The sequence below is a fragment of the Euprymna scolopes genome, chromosome 44 (assembly GCF_053919585.1).
Source record: "Euprymna scolopes isolate OS-2025 chromosome 44, ASM5391958v1, whole genome shotgun sequence".
Taxonomy (NCBI): domain Eukaryota; kingdom Metazoa; phylum Mollusca; class Cephalopoda; order Sepiida; family Sepiolidae; genus Euprymna; species Euprymna scolopes.
Genome location: NC_136525.1, coordinates 16,573,871 through 16,599,652, shown reverse-complemented (window position 1 = coordinate 16,599,652; position 25,782 = coordinate 16,573,871). Strand labels below are relative to the sequence as shown.

At 29.2% G+C, this 25,782-nt stretch overlaps 1 protein-coding gene across 2 annotated transcripts; it reads right to left on the bottom strand.

The window, feature by feature from the left end:
• Window positions 1-269: 269 nt before the first annotated feature.
• On the bottom strand, window positions 270-24,436 carry LOC145268712 (nmrA-like family domain-containing protein 1). 2 transcript variants are annotated; one of them, XM_080124253.1, is made up of 4 exons: window positions 24,306-24,436; window positions 6,215-6,745; window positions 2,142-2,335; window positions 270-607 (listed from the first exon to the last, which is right to left on the bottom strand). In XM_080124253.1, exons 2-4 carry the CDS (start codon window positions 6,741-6,743, stop codon window positions 419-421), a joined length of 912 nt encoding a protein of 303 aa, XP_079980379.1. In that variant the 5' UTR covers window positions 6,744-6,745; window positions 24,306-24,436; the 3' UTR covers window positions 270-418. The 2 variants fall into 2 exon arrangements, with proteins under 2 accessions (XP_079980379.1, XP_079980380.1); XM_080124254.1 differs by lacking the exon at window positions 24,306-24,436 and adding an exon at window positions 24,124-24,213.
• Between the last annotated feature and the right edge of the window lie 1,346 nt (window positions 24,437-25,782).

Below are 25,782 nucleotides of genomic sequence, written 5' to 3'. Positions count from 1 at the left end.
TATATATTTAGTTTTGATCTCACTACAATATATTAGGTTCAATATAATAATCGATAGAGAATTGTCTCTATAATAATAAATACATAATCTGCATGAATTAAAATATCATATTTAAGCGTGTTTTACGACCGGGCAACGCTGGGCAATGGCCTGCTAGTATACATATAGTGGGAAAGAGAAAGAGCGAGAAAATAATCATGTATATATATATATATATATATATATATATATTAAATATTAAAATAGATTTGTGAGAGAAAATAAATCTTTTTTCATTTGTGACTGCTGCAATTTTTCATAACTTTTAAAATTTATACTAATTTCAGCATGCCATGTAAGTACGTGATAGTTTTTTTTTTTGTTTTTTGTTTTTTTTACCGGAAAATGCATTTTTTGAAAATCCCTTTCTTGGTTAAACTTAAAACATGTTCCTTAACATGTTTCGATTATTTGTGACCCAATCCTGGAAAGATTTTACCGGAGGATAGATATTTCGGGTCGAGTTTGTCCAATGTCTTTGGTCAACACGCAGAAGAAAGTTGAACATGGAGGCCAGATCAGAAGCCCCATCCAGTCCACATGTTCTGCTAAACTCATCCGTAGTTATCTAAAAAAAAAATAAATAAAAATTAAAAGGTAGTTTGCTTTAATCTCATACTAAATTTAACTAAAACAATATTTCCCCCTTCACACTGTTTCCATGACAACGCATTTTTTTTCTATGGAAATTGCCTGAGATAAGGCATAAAGCCACTTGATGTAAGAAGCTAACAACGATTACTGCAAAGACAGGAGATGCCTATTGACCTTAGTCTTGAATTTAATATTATACCAATATTTAATATGAATGTAATATTATACCAATATTTAATAGGAATTTTATATTATACCCATATTTAATATGAATTTAATATTATACCAATATTCAATATGAATTTAATATTATACCAATATTTAATATGCATTTAATATCATACCAATATTTAATATAAACCGATATTTAATATGAATTTAATATTATATCAATATTTTATGCATTTAATATTATACCAATATTTAATATTATACCAATATTTAATATGAACCAATATTTAATATGAATTTAATATTATATCAATATTTAATATGAATTTAATATTATACCAATATTTAATATGAATGTAATATTATACCAATATTTAATATGAATTTAATATTATACCCATATTTAATATGAATTTAATATTATATCAATATTTAATATGAATTTAATATTATATCAATATTTAATATGAATTTAATATTATACCAATATTTAATATTATATCAATATTTAATATGAATTTAATATTATATCAATATTTAATATGAATTTAATATTATATCAATATTTAATAAAAATTTAAAATTATACCCATATTTTATATGAACCAATATTTAATATGAATTTAATATTATATCAATATTTAATATGAATTTAATATTATACCAATATTTAATATGAATTTAATATTATACCAATATTTAATATGAACCAATATTTAATATGAATTTAATATTATATCAATATTTAACATTAATTTAATATTATACCAATATTTAATATGGATTTAATATTATACCAATAATATAATATGAATTAATATTTAATATGAATTTAATATTATATAAATATTTAATATGAATTTAATATTATACCAATATTTAATATGAATTTAATGTTATACCAATATTTAATATGAATTTAATATTATACCAATATTTAATATGAACCAATATTTAATATGAATTTAATATTATACCAATATTTAATATGAATTTAATATTATACCAATATTTAATATAAATTTAATATTATACCAATATTTAATATGAACCAATATTTAATATGAATTAATTATTATATTATATCAATATTTAATATGAATAGAGTATGAAAATTGTTGTTTTTAGCGCAGGAAGAAAATGAAGGATATTTATGGAACATGTATGCATAATAAAACGAAAATAAAACTTTTCATCACCAGCCTGGCGTCTACAGCATGCACCACATTTACTATTTATTAATTGCTGAAAATCATACATTAAAAACACGAGTGTAGAGGTTGAAGGTATTTTCACGTTACATATGAAAAAAAGCAAAAAATAGAAGGATTTCAAACCTGTCTGTGCACGACTTTGATTGGTTGTAAGGACCGGCTAAGATAGTCAGCGACCTGCTTCATCGTGAGCTTGTCTCCACTTAGGCTGACAGTCTGATGCAAAAATTGAGGTCGGTTTTGGAATATCTGGGCTACAATATGACCGACATCCTCTCTGCTGACCATGTCCAACGGGGTCAGACCCATTGGGATTACTGAAAGGAAACAAACAAACAATAAGAATCCAAAAAAATTTATACAGGCCAAAAACTACTCAAGAATAAGGATTAATGGAATCGATAGATAGACGATTAAAGGACATCCTTTGCAATGTGAAAAAAGTCTTGATGTAAAACTCAAAGAACTCTAGTTCAAAAAACACTGCAACAAATAAGGGAACTTATCCAGTTTATGACCGATTCACTGACAACTTGGTGTCAGTATCTTCCAGCAAATTATGTAAGCAGAGGAATCAGAAATTGTATCGGAATCAGGAATTTAGAACAGAATCAGTAATTGTATTGGAACTGGGAATTTAGAACAGGATCGGTTATTGTATTGGAATCTGGAATTTAAAATCATCCCATCACTAGTGAACACAAACCTGTTTTAAAAGACAAAATACGGCACCAATAAGTAAAACTGAAAACCAAAATTGACGAGTCATCAATCTAATAGATTCAACACTGACAACCAAATGGAACTCCCATCGGCACAATGTTGCTCAATTGCAAGTGCTTAAACCCTTTATGATCTGGTTGAACTAATTCATTCAGTCAAAAATAAATGAATATAACGGCATAAATAAAGTGGGAATTGATTCAAACACGCCTTGTACGTATTAGTTAAGTATCTGGGTAGATGCCAGATACCCCCAGATTGCAACTGTCCATTAGACCTGACGGAATGGTTAATTGTAGGTATTGACCGTTTCATACCCTCGAAAAAGTTTCAGCAAAAACCTAACAGCCAGCCATGGTTCTCTCCAGAATGTGCTGCTGCAATTGCGCACAGAAATCACTTTTTCCACTGTTTCCAACGTAATAGATGTATGAAAACTAAAGCCGCTTTCAGGACTGCCAGCAACCATTGTAAGAAAGTAATAAAGAACGCAAGAGAGTTGTATGCTCAATCTGTTAAATCCAAAGTAGCTGAGCAGCGGCTTGGTTCCCACCAGTTTTGTCAAATAGCAAACAGAATCCTGAACAGAAGCGTGTGCTCCATCCCAACTATTATCAATGGACCTGAGGTAATCTCGTCAGCATCAGACAAAGCCAAACTCTTTGTCAAGAACTTTGCAGCTAATTCTACCCTTTGCGATCAAGGCCACCAACCCCCAATATTTCCTCCTGTATCAGAAAACACGCTATGTGATATACGTATATCTGTACGTGATGTTGCCAAGCTAATCAAAAACCTTGATTCCAGTAAAGCAACTGGCCTTGACAGTATTCCAATTATAGTACTCAAACAACTTCAACCTGAACTAGCGCCTATACTTACAAAACTGTTTAAACGTTGTCTTAAGGAGAATAGTTTCCCATCTCCCTGGAAAATTTCATCAGTATGCCCTGTATTTAAGAATTCAGGTGATCGCTCATCCCCCTCTCAGTACAGGCCAATAAGTCTCCTGTGTGTCATGAGTAAGTTGCTGGAATCTGTGTTAAATACAGAAGTAATCAACCATCTCAACAAAAATAACCTTCTTAGTGACACTCAATATGGTTTCCGTTCTGCTAGATCTACAGCAGATGTGCTTACAGTTATATCTCATAGGATTAGCAAATCTCTCGACGGAGGCAACCTTTCTAGGGCAATTGCTCTTGACATATCTAAGGCCTTTGATAGGGTATGGCATAAAGGTTTACTTCATAAGATCGCTAGCTATGGTATTGCTGGAAATGTCTTCTCAATTATTAAATCATTTCTTTCTAATAGGTTCATAAGAGTAGTAGTTGAGGGGCAAAAATCAGAAGCTCACAGTATTAATGCCGGTGTCCCTCAGGGGTCCATCCTGGGCCCAACTCTTTTCCTGATCTACATTAATGATCTTCCAAATCACAACCTTACATCATTTGTAGACATTTATGCTGACGACACTACCATTTATGGTAGCACATCTAAGACAGTAAATGACCAAGTTCTCTCCAATTCTCTCTCCTCTGATCTTGAGCACGTAGTACAATGGGGTAAGGAGTGGCTGGTTACTTTTAATGCATCTAAAACCAAGCTTCTCTCTTTACATCATCAACATTCTGATCCACATCTGGCATCAATTGAAATGAATGGCTCGCGTCTTCAGGAGGCCTCAAGTTTTGACAAGCTTCTTGGCTTGACCATTACTCCTGATCTTAAATGGAACATGTACATCAAATCTGTTGCCAAGGCCGCTGGAAAATGGTGGGATCTTTCTATCGATCCGGTAGATATCTCACTGCTGATGCTATTCTCTGCTATATAAGAGCCAGGTACGTCCAAGGATGGAATACTGTTGCCACATCTGGGCAGGAGCTGCTAGAAGGGACTTGGCCTGCCTTGATAGAGTTCAAAATAGACTTCGTAGCCTCGTAGGAGATGTCCTTTTCTCTTCCTTGCAACCTCTATCTCACAGAAGAGATGTTGCGAGTTTGTCTCTGATGTATCGTTATTTTCATGGAAAGTGTTCGACTGAGCGTCAATCTATGGTCCCCCCTCGCCAAACTTTCACAAGAAACACTTGTCTAGCTGTAAACACTATCAATAATTCCCCCCACTCTGTATCTGTGCCTAAACCTAAATGTAGATTCCATGAACAAAGCTTCTTTCTTAGAACTGCACGCCTGTGGAATTGTCTTCCGTTTTCCTGCTTTCCGGCTGACTACAATATGGTTGTGTTCAAGTCTAACGTAAATAAGTTCTTGATGAGCCGTTCCATATAAGTTATCAAATTTACCAAATTTTCATTACTAATGATTACTATATTGTCCAATTTCTACTGTACACTCTTTAACCCTTATCCTTGAGTGGCCTCTTGGTGATGCCTATGTAAAAAAAAAAAAAAAAAAGATGCCAGATACCTCCAGATTGCAACTGTCCATTGCTTACATTCAGTATGCCGCCATCTGTCTAAGAGAGTGAAGGATTTCATTTGTCGTCATAAACATATTTTTCAAGCACTATGGATAATAATCAAGTTAAGTTTATGAAATGCAAAAATTCTCAGTTGTAATTTAACTATTGAACTTCATAATTTTTCCAGTTTTAAGACAATCATAGTATCATTAAGCTTTAAACAAAAATTAACAATAAATATATTTTTTTAATCATCAACATCATAATTCAGGTCATAAAGGATTAACTGTAGATTGCTTAATTTTGATGTAGACAGCTTCCAGTATTAAAAAAATAATTTTGAATATAAATAATTTGTGAGCATTTTAATATTAAGATATTTTCTAATTTATAAAAATACTAGCGAGGGTACCCGGCGTTGCCCGGGTGTTTGGGGGGGGGGGAGGTTAAAATAAAGTAAGTATGAGGATCGACCCGAACCGTTGAGGCAAAGTTGTGAAAAAAAAAACCGTGCGACGTTAACCATCGCCCCACCGCGAAATGCTAACAGAAGCACGTTTGAATTTATTTAATTAGTTGGATTTAACAGGTGCCCGTTTTAATGAGTTAATGAGGTCAACTGCGGGATGGTATTCATTTACTGCTGAACGCTTCTCCCCCCCCCCTCCGAAGATGTTGTAGGAAAAAGACTAAGCCACATGCGGCGAGCGACAAATATTGAATATTTATCTTCCCGAAATCGAGAAAATTAAATAGACAGGCGAGCTTCGTTGTTAACTGAGATATTACGATTTGTATGTGATATAAAAAGTTTTAAAAAGTTGTTAAGCGAGCGACCGCTCCTCTGAAAGAAGCCTTTTGTAGACATACATACATACTTACATACATGCATACATACATACATACATACATACATTTTCGCTTTTATATTTATAGATAGTTTAAAATATTTTTTTAAAACCTTTAAAATTTTTTAAAACTTTAAAAACAGACAGACGGACAGACAGACATAAAATATAGACATACAATAAAGCGATACTTACAAATTTCATAAAATCCTGTCAGTGGTGATCTTAGAGGTTTGTAGCATTCGATAAAATCTTCATAACATACGGGCACGATAATGGAAGTCAGCGGAAGTGCCAGATTTCTTATATACTCCTCAGTCATTGCCTTGGCGACCATGTGTCTTACTACAATACCCGTGGCCAGCTTTGTGTGGAGTTGCGTGCTGAATACTAGATGTGAAATCCCAGTCCGCTTGCAAGCGTCGGCAACAAGTTTGCCTCGGTGCATTTCGTCTTCCATGGAATTTGGTTTTGAGAAGTCGGTTTTCGTTTTTAGGAAACAGCCGTAAGCATCTCGGATGGCGTTCTCAATGGATCCGAGATTGTTCCAGTCAATTTCACGCCGCTCGAGTTGATGCGACTTCTGCTGGAGTTGTGTATCCAGCATGGAGAAATACTCGGTGATAACCCGAACGCGGAATTGGGTGCCTTTGAGAAGGGCCAGGGCTATCGATGCTCCTTCTCCTTTGGAGCTGCAATCAAAAACTGCGATTACGTTATTCATTTCTGCAAATGAAAAAAAAAAAAAAAAAAAAAAGAAGCTTTATTTGTAGTATTTTTAAAACATGTGGGAACGAGTAAAATAAAAAAGAATGGGGAAACGAGTAAAATAAAAAAAAATGGGTGAACGAGTAAAATAAAAAAAAAATGGGTGAACGAGTAAAATAAAAAAAAATGGGGGAACGAGTAAAATAAAAATAAAAATGGGGAAACGAGTAAAATAAAAAAAAAATGGGGGAACGAGTAAAATAAAAAAAAATGGGGAAACGAGTAAAATAAAAAGAAATTGGAGAACGAGTAAAATGGGGAAACGAGTAAAAAAAAAAAAATGGGGAAACGAGTGAAATAAAAAAAAATGGGGAAACGAGTAAAATAAAAAAAATGGGGGAACGAGTAAAATAAAAAAAATGGGGGAACGAGTAAAATAAAAAAAAATGGGGAACGAGTAAAATAAAAAAAATGGGGGAACGAGTAAAATAAAAAAAATGGGGAAACGAGTAAAATAAAAAGAAATTGGAGAACGAGTAAAATGGGGAAACGAGTAAAATAAAAAAAAATGGGGAAACGAGTAAAATAAAAAAAATGGGGAACGAGTAAAATAAAAAAAATGGGGGAACGAGTAAAATAAAAAAAATGGGGGAACGAGTAAAATAAAAAAAAATGGGGAAACGAGTAAAATAAAAAGAAATTGGAGAACGAGTAAAATAAAAAAAAATGGGGGAACGAGTAAAATAAAAAAATGGGGAAACGAGTAAAATAAAAAAAATGGGGAAACGAGTAAAATAAAAAGAAATTGGAGAACGAGTAAAATAAAAAAAAATGGGGGAACGAGTAAAATAAAAAAATGGGGAAACGAGTAAAATAAAAAAAAATGGGGAAACGAGTAAAATAAAAAAAAATGGGGAAACGAGTAAAATAAAAAAAATGGGGAAACGAGTAAAATAAAAAAAATGGGGAAACGAGTAAAATAAAAAAAAATGGGGGAACGAGTAAAATAAAAAAAAATGGGGGAACGAGTAAAATAAAAAAATGGGGAAACGAGTAAAATAAAAAAAAATGGGGAAACGAGTAAAATAAAAAAAATGGGGAAACGAGTAAAATAAAAGAAAATGGGGAAACGAGTAAAATAAAAAAAATGTGGAAACGAGTAAAATAAAAAAAATGGGGAACCGAGTAAAATAAAAAGAAATTGGAGAACGAGTAAAATAAAAAAAATGGGGAAACGAGTAAAATAAAAAAAAATGGGGGAACGAGTAAAATAAAAAAATGGGGAAACGAGTAAAATAAAAAAAAATGGGGAAACGAGTAAAATTAAAAGAAATTGGAGAACGAGTAGAATAAAAAAAAATGGGGGAACGAGTAAAATAAAAAAATGGGGAAACGAGTAAAATAAAAAAAATGGGGGAACGAGTAAAATAAAAAGAAATTGGAGAACGAGTAAAATAAAAGAAAATGGGGGAACGAGTAAAATAAAAAAAAATGGGGGAACGAGTAAAATTAAAAGAAATTGGAGAACGAGTAAAATAAAAAAAATGGGGAAACGAGTAAAATAAAAAAAATGGGGGAACGAGTAAAATAAAAATAAATGGGGAAACGAGTAAAATAAAAGAAAATGGGGGAACGAGTAAAATAAAAAAAAATGGGGAAACGAGTAAAATAAAAAAAAATGGGGAAACGAGTAAAATAAAAAGAAATTGGAGAACGAGTAAAATAAAAGAAAATGGGGGAACGAGTAAAATAAAAAAAATGGGGGAACGAGTAAAATAAAAATAAATGGGGAAACGAGTAAAATAAAATTAAGTTAGAGAAAACAAAATGGGGGAACGAGTAAAATAAAATTAAGTTAGAGAAAAAAAATTGAGGAACGAGTAAAATAAAATTAAGTTTGAGAAAAAAAATTGGGGAACGAGTAAAATAAAATTAAGTTGGAGAAAAAAAAATGGGTGAACAAGTAAAATAAAAAAAATGGGGGAACGAGTAAAATAAAAAAAAATTGGGGAACGAGTAAAATAAAACAAATGGGGAACGAGTAAAATAAAAAGAAATGGGGAACGAGTAAAATAAAAAAAAATGGGGAACGAGTAAAATAAAAAGAATGGGGAACGAGTAAAATAAAAAAAATGGGGAACGAGTAAAATAAAAAGAAATGGGAAACGAGTAAAATAAAAAAAATGGGGAACGAGTAAAATAAAAAAAAATGAGTGAACAAGTAAAATAAAAAAAAATGGGGAACGAGTAAAATAAAAAAAAATGGGTGAACAAGTAAAATAAAAAAAAATGGGTGAACAAGTAAAATAAAAAAAAATGAGGGAACGAGTAAAATAAAAAAAAAATGGGGAACGAGTAAGATAAAAAAAAATGGGGGAACGAGTAAAATAAAAAAAAAATGGGGAAACGAGTAAAATAAAAAAAAAATGGGGAAACGAGTAAAATAAAAAAAAATGGGGGAACGAGTAAAATAAAAAAAAAGGGGGAAACGAGTAAAATAAAAAAAAATGGGGAAACGAGTAAAATAAAAAAAAATGGGGAAACGAGTAAAATAAAAAAAAATGGGGAAACGAGTAAAATAAAAAAAAAATGGGGAAACGAGTAAAATAAAAAAAAAAATGGGGAAACGAGTAAAATAACATTAAGTTAGAGAAAAAAAATGGGGGAACGACTAAAATAAAATTAAGTTAGAGAAAAAAAAATGGCGGAACGAGTAAAATAAAATTAAGTTAGAGAAAAATATTTGGGGAACGAGTAAAATAAAATTAAGTTAGAGAAAAATATTTGGGGAACGAGTAAAATAAAATTAAGTGGGAGAAAAAAAATTGGGGAACGAGTAAAATAAAAAAAAATGGGGGAACGAGTAAAATAAAATTATGTTAGAGAAAAAAAATTGAGGAACGAGTAAAATAAAATTAAGTTAGAGAACAAAAATTGGGGAACGAGTAAAATAAAATTAAGTGGGAGAAAAAAAATGGGTGAACAAGTAAAATAAAAAAATGGGGGAACGAGTAAAATAAAAAAAAAATGGGGGAACGAGTAAAATAAAAAAAATGGGGAAACGAGTAAAATAAAAAAAATGGGGGAACGAGTAAAATAAAACAAATGGGGGAACGAGTAAAATAAAAAAAAATGGGGAAACGAGTAAAATAAAAAGAAATTTGAGAACGAGTAAAATAAAAAAAAATGGGGGAACGAGTAAAATAAATAAAAAAAATGGGGGAACGAGTAAAATAAAAAAAAATGGGGAAACGAGTAAAATAAAAAAAAATGGGGAAACGAGTAAAATAAAAAAAAAATGGGGAAACGAGTAAAATAAAAAGAATGGGGGAACGAGTAAAATAAAAAAAAATGGGGAAACGAGTAAAATAAATAAAAAAACTGGGGGAACGAGTAAAATAAAAAAAAATGGGGAAACGAGTAAAATAAAAAAAATGGGGAAACGAGTAAAATAAAAAAAAATGGGGAAACGAGTAAAATAAAAAGAATGGGGGAACGAGTAAAATAAAAAAAATGGGAAAACGAGTAAAATAAAAAAAAATGGGGGAACGAGTTAAATAAAAAAAAAATGGGGAAACGAGTAAAATAAAAAGAAATTGGAGAACGAGTAAAATAAAAAAAAATGGGGGAACGAGTAAAATAAAAAAATGGGGAAACGAGTAAAATAAAAAGAAAATGGGGGAACGAGTAAAATAAAAAAAATGGGGGAACGAGTAAAATAAAAATAAATGGGGAAACGAGTAAAATAAAATTAAGTTAGAGAAAACAAAATGGGGGAACGAGTAAAATAAAATTAAGTTAGAGAAAAAAAATTGAGGAACGAGTAAAATAAAATTAAGTTAGAGAAAAAAAATTGGGGAACGAGTAAAATAAAATTAAGTTGGAGAAAAAAAAATGGGTGAACAAGTAAAATAAAAAAAATGGGGGAACGAGTAAAATAAAAAAAAATTGGGGAACGAGTAAAATAAAACAAATGGGGAACGAGTAAAATAAAAAGAAATGGGGAACGAGTAAAAGAAAAAAAAATGGGGAACGAGTAAAATAAAAAGAATGGGGAACGAGTAAAATAAAAAAAATGGGGAACGAGTAAAATAAAAAGAAATGGGAAACGAGTAAAATAAAAAAAATGGGGAACGAGTAAAATAAAAAAAAATGGGTGAACAAGTAAAATAAAAAAAAATGGGGGAACGAGTAAAATAAAAAAAAATTGGGGAACGAGTAAAATAAAAAGAAATGGGGAACGAGTAAAATAAAAAGAAATGGGGAACGAGTAAAATAAAAAAAATGGGGAACGAGTAAAATAAAAAAAATGGGGAACGAGTAAAATAAAAAAAAATGGGGAACGAGTAAAATAAAAAGAAATGGGGAACAAGTAAAATAAAAAAAATGGGGGAACGAGTAAAATAAAAAAATGGGGGAACGAGTAAAATAAAAAGAAATGGGGGAACGAGTAAAATAAAATTAAGTTAGAGAAAAAAAATTGGGGAACGAGTAAAATAAAAAAAATGGGGGAACGAGTAAAATAAAAAGAAATGGGGGAGCGAGTAAAATAAAAGAAAAATGGGGGAACGAGTAAAATAAAGAAAAAATGAGGGAACGAGTAAAATAAAAAAAAATGGGGGAACGAGTAAAATAAAAAAAAAATGGGGAAACGAGTAAAATAAAAAAAAAATGGGGAAACGAGTAAAATAAGCAAAATGGGGGAACGAGTAAAATAAAAAAAAGGGGGAAACGAGTAAAATAAAAAAAAATGGGGAAACGAGTAAAATAACAAAAAAATGGGGAAACGAGTAAAATAAAAAAAAATGGGGAAACGAGTAAAATAAAAAAAAAATGGGGAAACGAGTAAAATAAAAAAAAAAATGGGGAAACGAGTAAAATAACATTAAGTTAGAGAAAAAAAAATGGGGGAACGACTAAAATAAAATTAAGTTAGAGAAAAAAAAATGGCGGAACGAGTAAAATAAAATTAAGTTAGAGAAAAACAATTGGGGAACGAGTAAAATAAAATTAAGTTAGAGAAAAAAAATTGGGGAACGAGTAAAATAAAATTAAGTGGGAGAAAAAAAATTGGGGAACGAGTAAAATAAAAAAAAATGGGGGAACGAGTAAAATAAAATTATGTTAGAGAAAAAAAATTGAGGAACGAGTAAAATAAAATTAAGTTAGAGAACAAAAATTGGGGAACGAGTAAAATAAAATTAAGTGGGAGAAAAAAAATGGGTGAACAAGTAAAATAAAAAAATGGGGGAACGAGTAAAATAAAAAAAAATGGGGAAACGAGTAAAATAAAAAAAATGGGGAAACGAGTAAAATAAAAAAAATGGGGAACGAGTAAAATAAAAAGAATGGGGAACGAGTAAAATAAAAAAAATGGGGAACGAGTAAAATAAAAAGAAATGGGAAACGAGTAAAATAAAAAAAAATGGGGAACGAGTAAAATAAAAAAAAATGGGTGAACAAGTAAAATAAAAAAAAATGGGGGAACGAGTAAAATAAAAAAAAATTGGGGAACGAGTAAAATAAAAAGAAATGGGGAACGAGTAAAATAAAAAAAATGGGGAACGAGTAAAATAAAAAAAATGGGGAACGAGTAAAATAAAAAAAAATGGGGAACGAGTAAAATAAAAAGAAATGGGGAACAAGTAAAATAAAAACAATGGGGGAACGAGTAAAATAAAAAAAATGGGGGAACGAGTAAAATAAAAAGAAATGGGGGAACGAGTAAAATAAAATTAAGTTAGAGAAAAAAAATTGGGGAACGAGTAAAATAAAAAAAATGGGGGAACGAGTAAAATAAAAAGAAATGGGGGAGCGAGTAAAATAAAAAAAAATGGGGGAACGAGTAAAATAAAAAAAAATGAGGGAACGAGTAAAATAAAAAAAAATGGGGGAACGAGTAAAATAAAAAAAAAATGGGGAAACGAGTAAAATAAAAAAAAAATTGGGAAACGAGTAAAATAAAAAAAATGGGGGAACGAGTAAAATAAAAAAAGGGGGAAACGAGTAAAATAAAAAAAAAATGGGGAAACGAGTAAAATAAAACAAAAATAGGGAAACGAGTAAAATAAAAAAAAATGCGGAAACGAGTAAAATAAAAAAAAAATGGGGAAACGAGTAAAATAAAAAAAAAATGGGGAAACGAGTAAAATAACATTAAGTTAGAGAAAAAAAAATGGGGGAACGACTAAAATAAAATTAAGTTAGAGAAAAAAAAATGGCGGAACGAGTAAAATAAAATTAAGTTAGAGAAAAAAAATTGGGGAACGAGTAAAATAAAATTAAGTTAGAGAAAAAAAATTGGGGAACGAGTAAAATAAAATTAAGTGGGAGAAAAAAAATTGGGGAACGAGTAAAATAAAAAAAAATGGGGGAACGAGTAAAATTAAATTAAGTTAGAGAAAAAAAATTGAGGAACGAGTAAAATAAAATTAAGTTAGAGAACAAAAATTGGGGAACGAGTAAAATAAAATTAAGTGGGAGAAAAAAAATGGGTGAACAAGTAAAATAAAAAAATGGGGGAACGAGTAAAATAAAAAAAAAATGGGGGAACGAGTAAAATAAAAAAAATGGGGAAACGAGTAAAATAAAAAAAATGGGGGAACGAGTAAAATAAAAAAAATGGGGGAACGAGTAAAATAAAAAAAAATGGGGAAACGAGTAAAATAAAAAGCAATTGGAGAACGAGTAAAATAAAAAAAAAATGGGGAAACGAGTAAAATAAAAAAAAATGGGGAAACGAGTAAAATAAAAAAAAATGGGGAAACGAGTAAAATAAAAAGAATGGGGGAACGAGTAAAATAAAAAAAATGGGGAAACGAGTAAAATAAAAAAAAATGGGGGAACGAGTAAAATAAAAAAAAAATGGGGAAACGAGTAAAATAAAAAGAAATTGGAGAACGAGTAAAATAAAAAAAAATGGGGAAACGAGTAAAATAAAAAAAAAATGGGGGAACGAGTAAAATAAAATAATGGGGAAACGAGTAAAATAAAAAAAAAATGGGGGAACGAGTAAAATAAAAAGAAATTGGAGAACGAGTAAAATAAAAAAAAAATGGGGGAACGAGTAAAATAAAAAAAATGGGGGAACGAGTAAAATAAAAAAAAAATGGGGAAACGAGTAAAATAAAAAAAAAATGGGGAAACGAGTAAAATAAAAAAAAATGGGGGAACGAGTAAAATAAAAAAAAAATGGGGAAACGAGTAAAATAAAAAGAAATTGGAGAACGAGTAAAATAAAAAAAAATGGGGAAACGAGTAAAATAAAAAAAATGGGGAAACGAGTAAAATAAAAAAAAATGGGGAAACGAGTAAAATTAAATTAAGTTAGAGAAAACAAAATGGGGGAACGAGTAAAATAAAATGAAGTTAGAGAAAAAAAATGTGGGAACGAGTAAAATAAAATTAAGTGGGAGAAAAAAAAATGGGTGAACAAGTAAAATAAAAAAAATGGGGGAACGAGTAAAATAAAAAATGGGGGAACGAGTAAAATAAAATTAAGTTAGAGAAAAAAAATTGGGGAACGAGTAAAATAAAAAAAAATGGGGGAACGAGTAAAATAAAAAAAAATGGGGGAACGAGTAAAATAAAAAGAAATGGGGGAACGAGTAAAATAAAAAAAAATGGGGGAACGAGTAAAATAAAAAAGAATGGGGGAACGAGTAAAATAAAAAAAAATGGGGGAACGAGTAAAATAAAAAAAACGGGGAAACGAGTAAAATAAAAAAAATGGGGGAACGAGTAAAATAAAAAAAAATGGGGGAACGAGTAAAATAAAAAAAATAGCGGAACGAGTAAAATAAAATTAAGTTAGAGAAAAAAAATTGGGGAACGAGTAAAATAAAAAAAAATGGGGGAACGAGTAAAATAAAAAAAATGGGGGAACGAGTAAAATAAAAAAAAAATGGGGAAACGAGTAAAATAAAATAAAAATGGGGAAACGAGTAAAATAAAAAAAAATGGGGAAACGAGTAAAATAAAAAAAAAATGGGGAAACGAGTAAAATAAAAAAAAAATGGGGAAACGAGTAAAATAACATTAAGTTAGAGAAAAAAAAAAATGGGGGAACGCCTAAAATAAAATTAAGTTAGAGAAAAAAAATGGCGGAACGAGTAAAATAAAATTAAGTTAGAGAAAAAAAATGGGGGAACGAGTAAAATAAAATCAAGTTAGAGAAACAAAATTGGGGAACGAGTAAAATAAAATTAAGTTAGAGAAAAAAAATTGGGGAACGAGTAAAATAAAATTAAGTGGGAGAAAAAAAATTGGGGAACGAGTAAAATAAAAAAAATGGGGGAACGAGTAAAATAAAAAAAAATGGGGGAACGAGTTAAATAAAAAAAAAATGGGGAAACGAGTAAAATAAAAAGAAATTGGAGAACGAGTAAAATAAAAAAAATGGGGGAACGAGTAAAATAAAAAAATGGGGAAACGAGTAAAATAAAAAGAAAATGGGGGAACGAGTAAAATAAAAAAAATGGGGGAACGAGTAAAATAAAAATAAATGGGGAAACGAGTAAAATAAAATTAAGTTAGAGAAAAAAAATTGGGGAACGAGTAAAATAAAATTAAGTTGGAGAAAAAAAAATAGGTGAACAAGTAAAATAAAAAAAATGGGGGAACGAGTAAAATAAAAAAAAATTGGGGAACGAGTAAAATAAAACAAATGGGGAACGAGTAAAATAAAAAGAAATGGGGAACGAGTAAAAGAAAAAAAAATGGGGAACGAGTAAAATAAAAAGAATGGGGAACGAGTAAAATAAAAAAAATGGGGAACGAGTAAAATAAAAAGAAATGGGAAACGAGTAAAATAAAAAAAAATGGGGAACGAGTAAAATAAAAAAAAATGGGTGAACAAGTAAAATAAAAAAAAATGGGGGAACGAGTAAAATAAAAAAAAATTGGGGAACGAGTAAAATAAAAAGAAATGGGGAACGAGTAAAATAAAAAGAAATGGGGAACGAGTAAAATAAAAAAAATGGGGAACGAGTAAAATAAAAAAAATGGGGAACGAGTAAAATAAAAAAAAATGGGGAACGAGTAAAATAAAAAGAAATGGGGAACAAGTAAAATAAAAAAAATGGGGGAACGAGTAAAATAAAAAAAATGGGGGAACGAGTAAAATAAAAAGAAATGGGGGAACGAGTAAAATAAAATTAAGTAAGAGAAAAAAAATTGGGGAACGAGTAAAATAAAAAAAATGGGGGAACGAGTAAAATAAAAAGAAATGGGGGAGCGAGTAAAATAAAAGAAAAATGGGGGAACGAGTAAAATAAAGAAAAAATGAGGGAACGAGTAAAATAAAAAAAAATGGGGGAACGAGTAAAATAAAAAAAAATGGGGAAACGAGTAAAATAAAAAAAAAATGGGGAAACGAGTAAAATAAAAAAAATGGGGGAACGAGTAAAATAAAAAAAAGGGGGAAACGAGTAAAATAAAAAAAAATGGGGAAACGAGTAAAATAACAAAAAAATGGGGAAACGAGTAAAATAAAAAAAAATGGGGAAACGAGTAAAATAAAAAAAAAAATGGGGAAACGAGTAAAATAAAAAAAAATGGGGAAACGAGTAAAATAACATTAAGTTAGAGAAAAAAAAATGGGGGAACGACTAAAATAAAATTAAGTTAGAGAAAAAAAAATGGCGGAACGAGTAAAATAAAATTAAGTTAGAGAAAAACAATTGGGGAACGAGTAAAATAAAATTAAGTTAGAGAAAAAAAATTGGGGAACGAGTAAAATAAAATTAAGTGGGAGAAAAAAAATTGGGGAACGAGTAAAATAAAAAAAAATGGGGGAACGAGTAAAATAAAATTATGTTAGAGAAAAAAAATTGAGGAACGAGTAAAATAAAATTAAGTTAGAGAACAAAAATTGGGGAACGAGTAAAATAAAATTAAGTGGGAGAAAAAAAAATGGGTGAACAAGTAAAATAAAAAAATGGGGGAACGAGTAAAATAAAAAAAAATGGGGAAACGAGTAAAATAAAAAAAATGGGGAAACGAGTAAAATAAAAAAAATGGGGAACGAGTAAAATAAAAAGAATGGGGAACGAGTAAAATAAACAAAAATGGGGAACGAGTAAAATAAAAAGAAATGGGAAACGAGTAAAATAAAAAAAAATGGGGAACGAGTAAAATAAAAAAAAATGGGTGAACAAGTAAAATAAAAAAAATGGGGGAACGAGTAAAATAAAAAAAAATTGGGGAACGAGTAAAATAAAAAGAAATGGGGAACGAGTAAAATAAAAAGAAATGGGGAACGAGTAAAATAAAAAAAATGGGGAACGAGTAAAATAAAAAAAATGGGGAACGAGTAAAATAAAAAAAAATGGGGAACGAGTAAAATAAAAAGAAATGGGGAACAAGTAAAATAAAAAAAATGGGGGAACGAGTAAAATAAAAAAAATGGGGGAACGAGTAAAATAAAAAGAAATGGGGGAACGAGTAAAATAAAATTAAGTTAGAGAAAAAAAATTGGGGAACGAGTAAAATAAAAAAAATGGGGGAACGAGTAAAATAAAAAGAAATGGGGGAGCGAGTAAAATAAAAAAAAAATGGGGGAACGAGTAAAATAAAAAAAAATGAGGGAACGAGTAAAATAAAAAAAAATGGGGGAACGAGTAAAATAAAAAAAAAATGGGGAAACGAGTAAAATAAAAAAAAAATTGGGAAACGAGTAAAATAAAAAAAATGGGGGAACGAGTAAAATAAAAAAAAGGGGGAAACGAGTAAAATAAAAAAAAAATGGGGAAACGAGTAAAATAAAAAAAAAATGGGGAAACGAGTAAAATAAAAAAAAATGCGGAAACGAGTAAAATAAAAAAAAATGGGGAAACGAGTAAAATAAAAAAAAAATGGGGAAACGAGTAAAATAACATTAAGTTAGAGAAAAAAAAATGGGGGAACGACTAAAATAAAATTAAGTTAGAGAAAAAAAAATGGCGGAACGAGTAAAATAAAATTAAGTTAGAGAAAAAAAATTGGGGAACGAGTAAAATAAAATTAAGTTAGAGAAAAAAAATTGGGGAACGAGTAAAATAAAATTAAGTGGGAGAAAAAAAATTGGGGAACGAGTAAAATAAAAAAAAATGGGGGAACGAGTAAAATAAAATTATGTTAGAGAAAAAAAATTGAGGAACGAGTAAAATAAAATTAAGTTAGAGAACAAAAATTGGGGAACGAGTAAAATAAAATTAAGTGGGAGAAAAAAAATGGGTGAACAAGTAAAATAAAAAAATGGGGGAACGAGTAAAATAAAAAAAAAATGGGGGAACGAGTAAAATAAAAAAAATGGGGAAACGAGTAAAATAAAAAAAATGGGGGAACGAGTAAAATAAAAAAAATGGGGGAACGAGTAAAATAAAAAAAAATGGGGAAACGAGTAAAATAAAAAGAAATTGGAGAACGAGTAAAATAAAAAAAAAATGGGGAAACGAGTAAAATAAAAAAAAATGGGGAAACGAGTAAAATAAAAAAAAATGGGGAAACGAGTAAAATAAAAAGAATGGGGGAACGAGTAAAATAAAAAAAATGGGGAAACGAGTAAAATAAAAAAAAATGGGGGAACGAGTAAAATAAAAAAAAAATGGGGAAACGAGTAAAATAAAAAGAAATTGGAGAACGAGTAAAATAAAAAAAAATGGGGGAACGAGTAAAATAAAAAAATGGGGAAACGAGTAAAATAAAAAAAAAATGGGGGAACGAGTAAAATAAAAAGAAATTGGAGAACGAGTAAAATAAAAAAAAAATGGGGGAACGAGTAAAATAAAAAAAATGGGGGAACGAGTAAAATAAAAAAAAAATGGGGAAACGAGTAAAATAAAAAAAAAATGGGGAAACGAGTAAAATAAAAAAAAATGGGGGAACGAGTAAAATAAAAAAAAATGGGGAAACGAGTAAAACAAAAAGAAATTGGAGAACGAGTAAAATAAAAAAAAATGGGGAAACGAGTAAAATAAAAAAAATGGGGAAACGAGTAAAATAAAAAAAAATGGGGAAACGAGTAAAATAAAATTAAGTTAGAGAAAACAAAATGGGGGAACGAGTAAAATAAAATTAAGTAAGAGAAAAAAAATGGGGGAACGAGTAAAATAAAATTAAGTGGGAGAAAAAAAAATGGGTGAACAAGTAAAATAAAAAAAATGGGGGAACGAGTAAAATAAAAAATGGGGGAACGAGTAAAATAAAATTAAGTTAGAGAAAAAAAATTGGGGAACGAGTAAAATAAAAAAAATGGGGGAACGAGTAAAATAAAAAAAAATGGGGGAACGAGTAAAATAAAAAGAAATGGGGGAACGAGTAAAATAAAAAAAAATGGGGGAACGAGTAAAATAAAAAAGAATGGGGGAACGAGTAAAATAAAAAAAAATGGGGGAACGAGTAAAATAAAAAAAACGGGGAAACGAGTAAAATAAAAAAAATGGGGGAACGAGTAAAATAAAAAAAAATGGGGGAACGAGTAAAATAAAAAAAATAGCGGAACGAGTAAAATAAAATTAAGTTAGAGAAAAAAAATTGGGGAACGAGTAAAATAAAAAAAAATGGGGGAACGAGTAAAATAAAAAAAATGGGGGAACGAGTAAAATAAAAAAAAAATGGGGAAACGAGTAAAATAAAATAAAAATGGGGAAACGAGTAAAATAAAAAAAAATGGGGAAACGAGTAAAATAAAAAAAAATGGGGAAACGAGTAAAATAAAAAAAAAATGGGGAAACGAGTAAAATAACATTAAGTTAGAGAAAAAAAATGGGGGAACGACTAAAATAAAATTAAGTTAGAGAAAAAAAATGGCGGAACGAGTAAAATAAAATTAAGTTAGAGAAAAAAAATGGGGGAACGAGTAAAATAAAATTAAGTTAGAGAAAAAAAATTGGGGAACGAGTAAAAGAAAATTAAGTTAGAGAAAAAAAATTGGGGAACGAGTAAAATAAAATTAAGTGGGAGAAAAAAAATTGGGGAACGAGTAAAATAAAAAAAAATGGGGGAACGAGTAAAATAAAATTAAGTTAGAGAAAAAAAATTGAGGAACGAGTAAAATAAAATTAAGTTAGAGAACAAAAATTGGGGAACGAGTAAAATAAAATTAAGTGGGAGAAAAAAATGGGTGAACAAGTAAAATAAAAAAATGGGGGAACGAGTAAAATGAAAAAAAAATGGGGGAACGAGTAAAATAAAAAAAATGGGGAAACGAGTAAAATAAAAAAAATGGGGGAACGAGTAAAATAAAAAAAATGGGGGAACGAGTAAAATAAAAAAAAATAGGGAAACGAGTAAAATAAAAAGAAATTGGAGAACGAGTAAAATAAAAAAAAATGGGGAAACGAGTAAAATAAAAAAAAATGGGGGAACGAGTAAAATAAAAAAAAAATGGGGAAACGAGTAAAATAAAAAGAATGGGGGAACGAGTAAAATAAAAAAAATGGGGAAACGAGTAAAATAAAAAAAAATGGGGGAACGAGTAAAATAAAAAAAAAAATGGGGAAACGAGTAAAATAAAAAGAATGGGGGAACGAGTAAAATAAAAAAAAATGGGGAAACGAGTAAAATAAAAAAAAAATGGGGAAACGAGTAAAATAAAAAGAATGGGGGAACGAGTAAAATAAAAAAAATGGGGAAACGAGTAAAATAAAAAAAAATGGGGGAACGAGTAAAATAAAAAAAAAATGGGGAAACGAGTAAAATAAAAAGAATGGGGGAACGAGTAAAATAAAAAAAATTGGGGAAACGAGTAAAATAAAAAAAAAATGGGGAAACGAGTAAAATAAAAAGAAATTGGAGAACGAGTAAAATAAAAAAAAATGGGGGAACGAGTAAAATAAAAAAATGGGGAAACGAGTAAAATAAAAAAAAAATGGGGGAACGAGTAAAATAAAAAGAAATTGGAGAACGAGTAAAATAAAAAAAAAATGGGGAAACGAGTAAAATAAAAAAAATTGACGAACGAGTAAAATAAAAAAAAAATGGGGAAACGAGTAAAATAAAAAAAAATTGGAGAACGAGTAAAATAAAAAAAAAATTGGAGAACGAGTAAAATAAAAAAAAAATGGGGAAACGAGTAAAATAAAAAAAAATGGGGGAACGAGTAAAATAAAAAAAAATGGGGAAACGAGTAAAATAAAAAAAAAATGGGGAAACGAGTAAAATAAAAAAAAATGGGGGAACGAGTAAAATAAAAAAAAAATGGGGAAACGAGTAAAATAAAAAGAAATTGGAGAACGAGTAAAATAAAAAAAATGGGGAAACGAGTAAAATAAAAAAAATGGGGAAACGAGTAAAATAAAAAAAAAATGGGGAAACGAGTAAAATAAAATTAAGTTAGAGAAAACAAAATGGGGGAACGAGTAAAATAAAATTAAGTTAGAGAAAAAAAATGGGGGATCGAGTAAAATAAAATTAAGTGGGAGAAAAAAAATGGGTGAACAAGTAAAATAAAAAAAATGGGGGAACGAGTAAAATAAAAAAAAATGGGGGAACGAGTAAAAAAAAAATGGGGGAACGAGTAAAATAAAATTAAGTTAGAGAAAAAAAATTGGGGAACGAGTAAAATAAAAAAAAATGGGGGAACGAGTAAAATAAAAAAAATGGGGGAACGAGTAAAATAAAAAGAAATGGGGGAACGAGTAAAATAAAAAAAAAATGGGGGAACAAGTAAAATAAAAAAGAATGGGGGAACGAGTAAAATAAAAAAAAATGGGGGAACGAGTAAAATAAAAAAAAATAGGGAAACGAGTAAAATAAAAAAAATGGGGGAACGAGTAAAATAAAAAAAAATGGGGAACGAGTAAAATAAAAAAAATAGCGGAACGAGTAAAATAAAATTAAGTTAGAGAAAAAAAATTGGGGAACGAGTAAAATAAAAAAAATGGGGGAACGAGTAAAATAAAAAAAATGGGTGAACGAGTAAAATAAAAAGAAATGGGGGAACGAGTAAAATAAAAAAAATGGGGAAACGAGTAAAATAAAAAAAAATGGGGGAACGAGTAAAATAAAAAAAATGGGGGAACGAGTAAAATAAAAAGAAATGGGGGAACGAGTAAAATAAAAAAAATGGGGGAACGAGTAAAATAAAAAAAAAATGGGGGAACGAGTAAAATAAAATTAAGTTAGAGAAAAAAAATTGGGGAACGACTAAAATAAAATTAAGTTAGAGAAAAAAAATGGGGGAACGACTAAAATAAAATTAAGTTAGAGAAAAAAATGGGGAACGACTAAAATAAAATTAAGTTAGAGAAAAAAAAATGGGGAACGACTAAAATAAAATTAAGTTAGAGAAAAAAATGGGGGAACGACTAAAATAAAATTAAGTTAGAGAAAAAAAATTGGGGAACGACTAAAATAAAATTAAGTTAGAGAAAAAAAATTGGGGAACGACTAAAATAAAATTAAGTTAGAGAAAAAAATGGGGGAACGACTAAAATAAAATTAAGTTAGAGAAAAAAAATGGGGGAACGACTAAAATAAAATTAAGTTAGAGAAAAAAAATGGGGAAACGAGTAAAATAAAATTAAGTTAGAGAAAAAAAATTGGGGAACGACTAAAATAAAATTAAGTTAGAGAAAAAAAATGGGGGAACGACTAAAACAAAATTAAGTTAGATAAAAAAAATGGGGGAACGAGTAAAATAAAAAAAAATGGGGAACGAGTAAAATAAAAAAAAATGGGGGAACGAGTAAAATAAAAAAAATGGCGGAACGAGTAAAATAAAAAAAAATGGGGGAACGAGTAAAATAAAAAAAATGGGGGAACGAGTAAAATAAAAAAAAATGGGGGAACGAGTAAAATAAAAAGAAATGGGGGAACGAGTAAAATAAAAAATAAAAATGGGGGAACGAGTAAAATAAAAAAAAATGGGGGAACGAGTAAAATAAAAATAAAAAATGGGGGAACGAGTAAAATAAAAAAGAATGGGGGAACGAGTAAAATAAAAAAAATGGGGAACGAGTAAAATAAAATTAAGTTAGAGAAAAAAAATGGGGGAACGACTAAAATAAAATTAAGTTAGAGAAAAAAAATAGGGGAACGACTAAAATAAAATTAAGTTAGAGAAAAAAAATTGGGGAACGAGTAAAATAAAAAAAAAATATTTTAATTCAATAAATATTTTGTTTTATACGTTTTATTTTGTGTTACTTTAGTAAATTTGTTTTGCTGTTATCAAAAAGTTACTTAAAGAATCTTTTAAATTCTTGGAGAAATTCTATGAGAAACTTTAAGATCTTCTTGAATTGTTCACCCCCCCCCCTTCTGCACAGAGTTCTTCAAAAATAAAAACAAAAAATTATTCACAACAACGAAAATGCACAAGTACACCAAAATTATTATTATTTTTTCCTTCCGTATTTATCAGGTTCGGAGTAGAAATATTTTTTCTTGAAAGATGGAGTTTTTTTTTTCGTGCGTTTTTTCTTTTCTTTCTTTAATTACATTTTCGCCTCAAACAAGACTGGGAGACTGGACCTCCTAGGACTACTCAGAACCATACTTCAGCCTGACAAATGATCAAAACTGCCCGACTGAGTTGCAGACATATGTCTCAATTTTTTTTTTCTTTTTATGTCACACATTTTAATTTAAATAATAAAAAAATATGTCTGTTGTAATTTATTTGGAAATTCTAATTATCTTATAAAAACTAAAAAAAAAAATGATTTTAATTCAATAAATATTTTGTAGTGCTGGGATGATTAATCGGGGATCGGAAAAATCGGAACATTTGAGGGTATCGGAATCTGTATTGGAATCGGAAAAATTTGTGTCTATTGTCCGATGCCAAAAACGATTCTTTTAATTGTCTTTTTTACTTGATTTTGTTTAAAGCAAAACCTTACATTGCTGGTAATAATGATAAAATAATAAATATTTATTGATTTTAAATTACCAGTAAAACTAAAATCGATAGATCATTGCTGGTAATAATAATAAAATAATAAATATTTATTGATTTTAAATTACCAGTAAAACTAAAATCGATAGATCATTGCTGGTAATAATGATAAAATAATAAATATTTATTGATTTTAAATTACCAGTAAAACTAAAATCGATAGATCATTGCTGGTAATAATAATAAAATAGTAAAAATATCTATTCATTTTAAACTACCATTGAAATTAAAATCGATAGATCATCCCCCACGGGTGTATTTTTACGTTTAGGAAAATATCTGCACATGTGTTTTATGGAAACTGGGGGAAAATAACAAATCTATAGTTAAATATTTAGAGATTTGTGAAGAATTGGAATCGGTAATTGTATCAGAATCGGAAATTTAGTAAGGAATCGGTAATTGTATCGGAATCGGGAAAAATATTAGAATCATCCCATCCCTAATATTTTGTTTGATACGTTTTATTTTGTGGTTTTGTAGTATGTTTGTTTTGCTTTTATCAAAAACTTACTTCAAGAATCTTAAAAATTTTCAGAGAAATTCTTTGAGAAACTTTAAGATCTACTTGAATTGTTTCCTCTTCTTCTGCACGGGGGTTCTTCAAAAATAAAAACAAAAAATTATTTACAATAACGAAAATGCACAAGTACCCCAAAATCATAAGAAAATAATAATAAATAGAATATAACTTACTTAAACAAAGAAAGAGGTGTTTTTTCTTTTTCTTTTTTTTTTTTTTTTTTAGCAAGCAAGACAGAAAAGAAAGATTTCCTTGTTCAATCCAACATTAAGGTCCATCAAAAATTTAAAAAAAAAAAAGAAAAGTGTGTGGAAACAGGGCAAATTAAAAATCGTTTCCACGTTGCTAATCAATCTATGAAGAAAAAATTCAGGAAGGGTCAAGGAGAATGGAAAGATCGAGGAGAAAGAGCATTAACGAGATCTTCACTTTTCACTTTGCAAATCAATCTGCGACGAAAGAATTCTCACGGATTCCTTATTTTTTATTTATTTATTTTTTTTTTTTTTAATAAAAAACCTTAGCCAACCAAAATGACGACTCGTTGCTGGTCCCAATATCACCACGGCAAGCAAAGACACGATTCAAAAACAAAACAAAACGTTTATTATTCAATCGTTTTTTGTTTTTTTTTAATTTTTTTTTTTATTTTATTCAGAAGTAGTACTCTTCATATACTGGTAACCTGAACCAGCCAGAGCATGTCGCTGCTTGAAAAAAAAAAAAAAAAAAAAGACACAAAATCTTATATATATATATATATATAAAAATATATATATATATACATATATATTTATATATATATATATATATATATATATATATATATATATATATATATATATATATATATATATATATATATATATATATACTTATACTATAATAATTATTAAATACCTACAGACACTAGTGTTTCATCTTTTCGGGAATCATCAGTGCACGGTGTCACAATTAGCACCAGTATATATATATATATATACATATATATATATATATATATATATATATATATATATATATATATATATATATACGACTGGTGTTAATCATGACACCCTGCACTGATGATTCCCGAAAATAGGATGTCCTTTTCTCCTCCTTGCAACCTCTATCTCACAGAAGAGATATTGCAAATTTGTCTCTGATGTATCGTTATTTTCATGGAAAGTGTTCGACTGAGCTTCAATCTATGGTCTCCCCCTCGCCAAACTTTCACAAGAAACACTTGTCTAGCTGAAAACACTATCAATAATTCCCCCCACTCTTTATCTGTGCCTAAACCTAAACGTAGATTCCATGAACAAAACTTCTTTCTTAAAACTGCACGCCTGTGGAATTGTCTTACGTTTTCCTGCTTTCTGGCTGACTACAACATGGTTGTCTTCAAGTCTAACGTAAACAAGTTCTTTATGAGCTGTTCCATATAAGTTAACAAATTTACCGAATTGATTACTATATTGTCCAATTTCTACTGTACACTCTTTAACCCTTATCCTCGAGTGGCCTCTTGGCCTTGATAATGTGGTGATGCCTGTGTAAAAAAAAAAAGGTTTAAAAAAAAAGGGTATTAATTGACCAATTTGCACTTCCAGCTTTTCAAATGTAGGAGCTATTAACTTGTAAAGATATGACGTAAAAGGCATTGTC

Bases quoted from the DNA above. Each gene is read 5' to 3' on its own strand.
- LOC145268712 (XM_080124253.1), bottom strand. From the start codon at position 6,743: ATGAATAACGTAATCGCAGTTTTTGATTGCAGCTCCAAAGGAGAAGGA. The intron at 2,336-6,214 runs GTAAGTATCGCT...GTTTCCTTTCAG, and splicing joins GACAGGATTTTATGAAATTT to TAATCCCAATGGGTCTGACC. The intron at 608-2,141 runs GTTTGAAATCCT...TTTTTTTTTTAG, and splicing joins TCAAAGTCGTGCACAGACAG to ATAACTACGGATGAGTTTAG.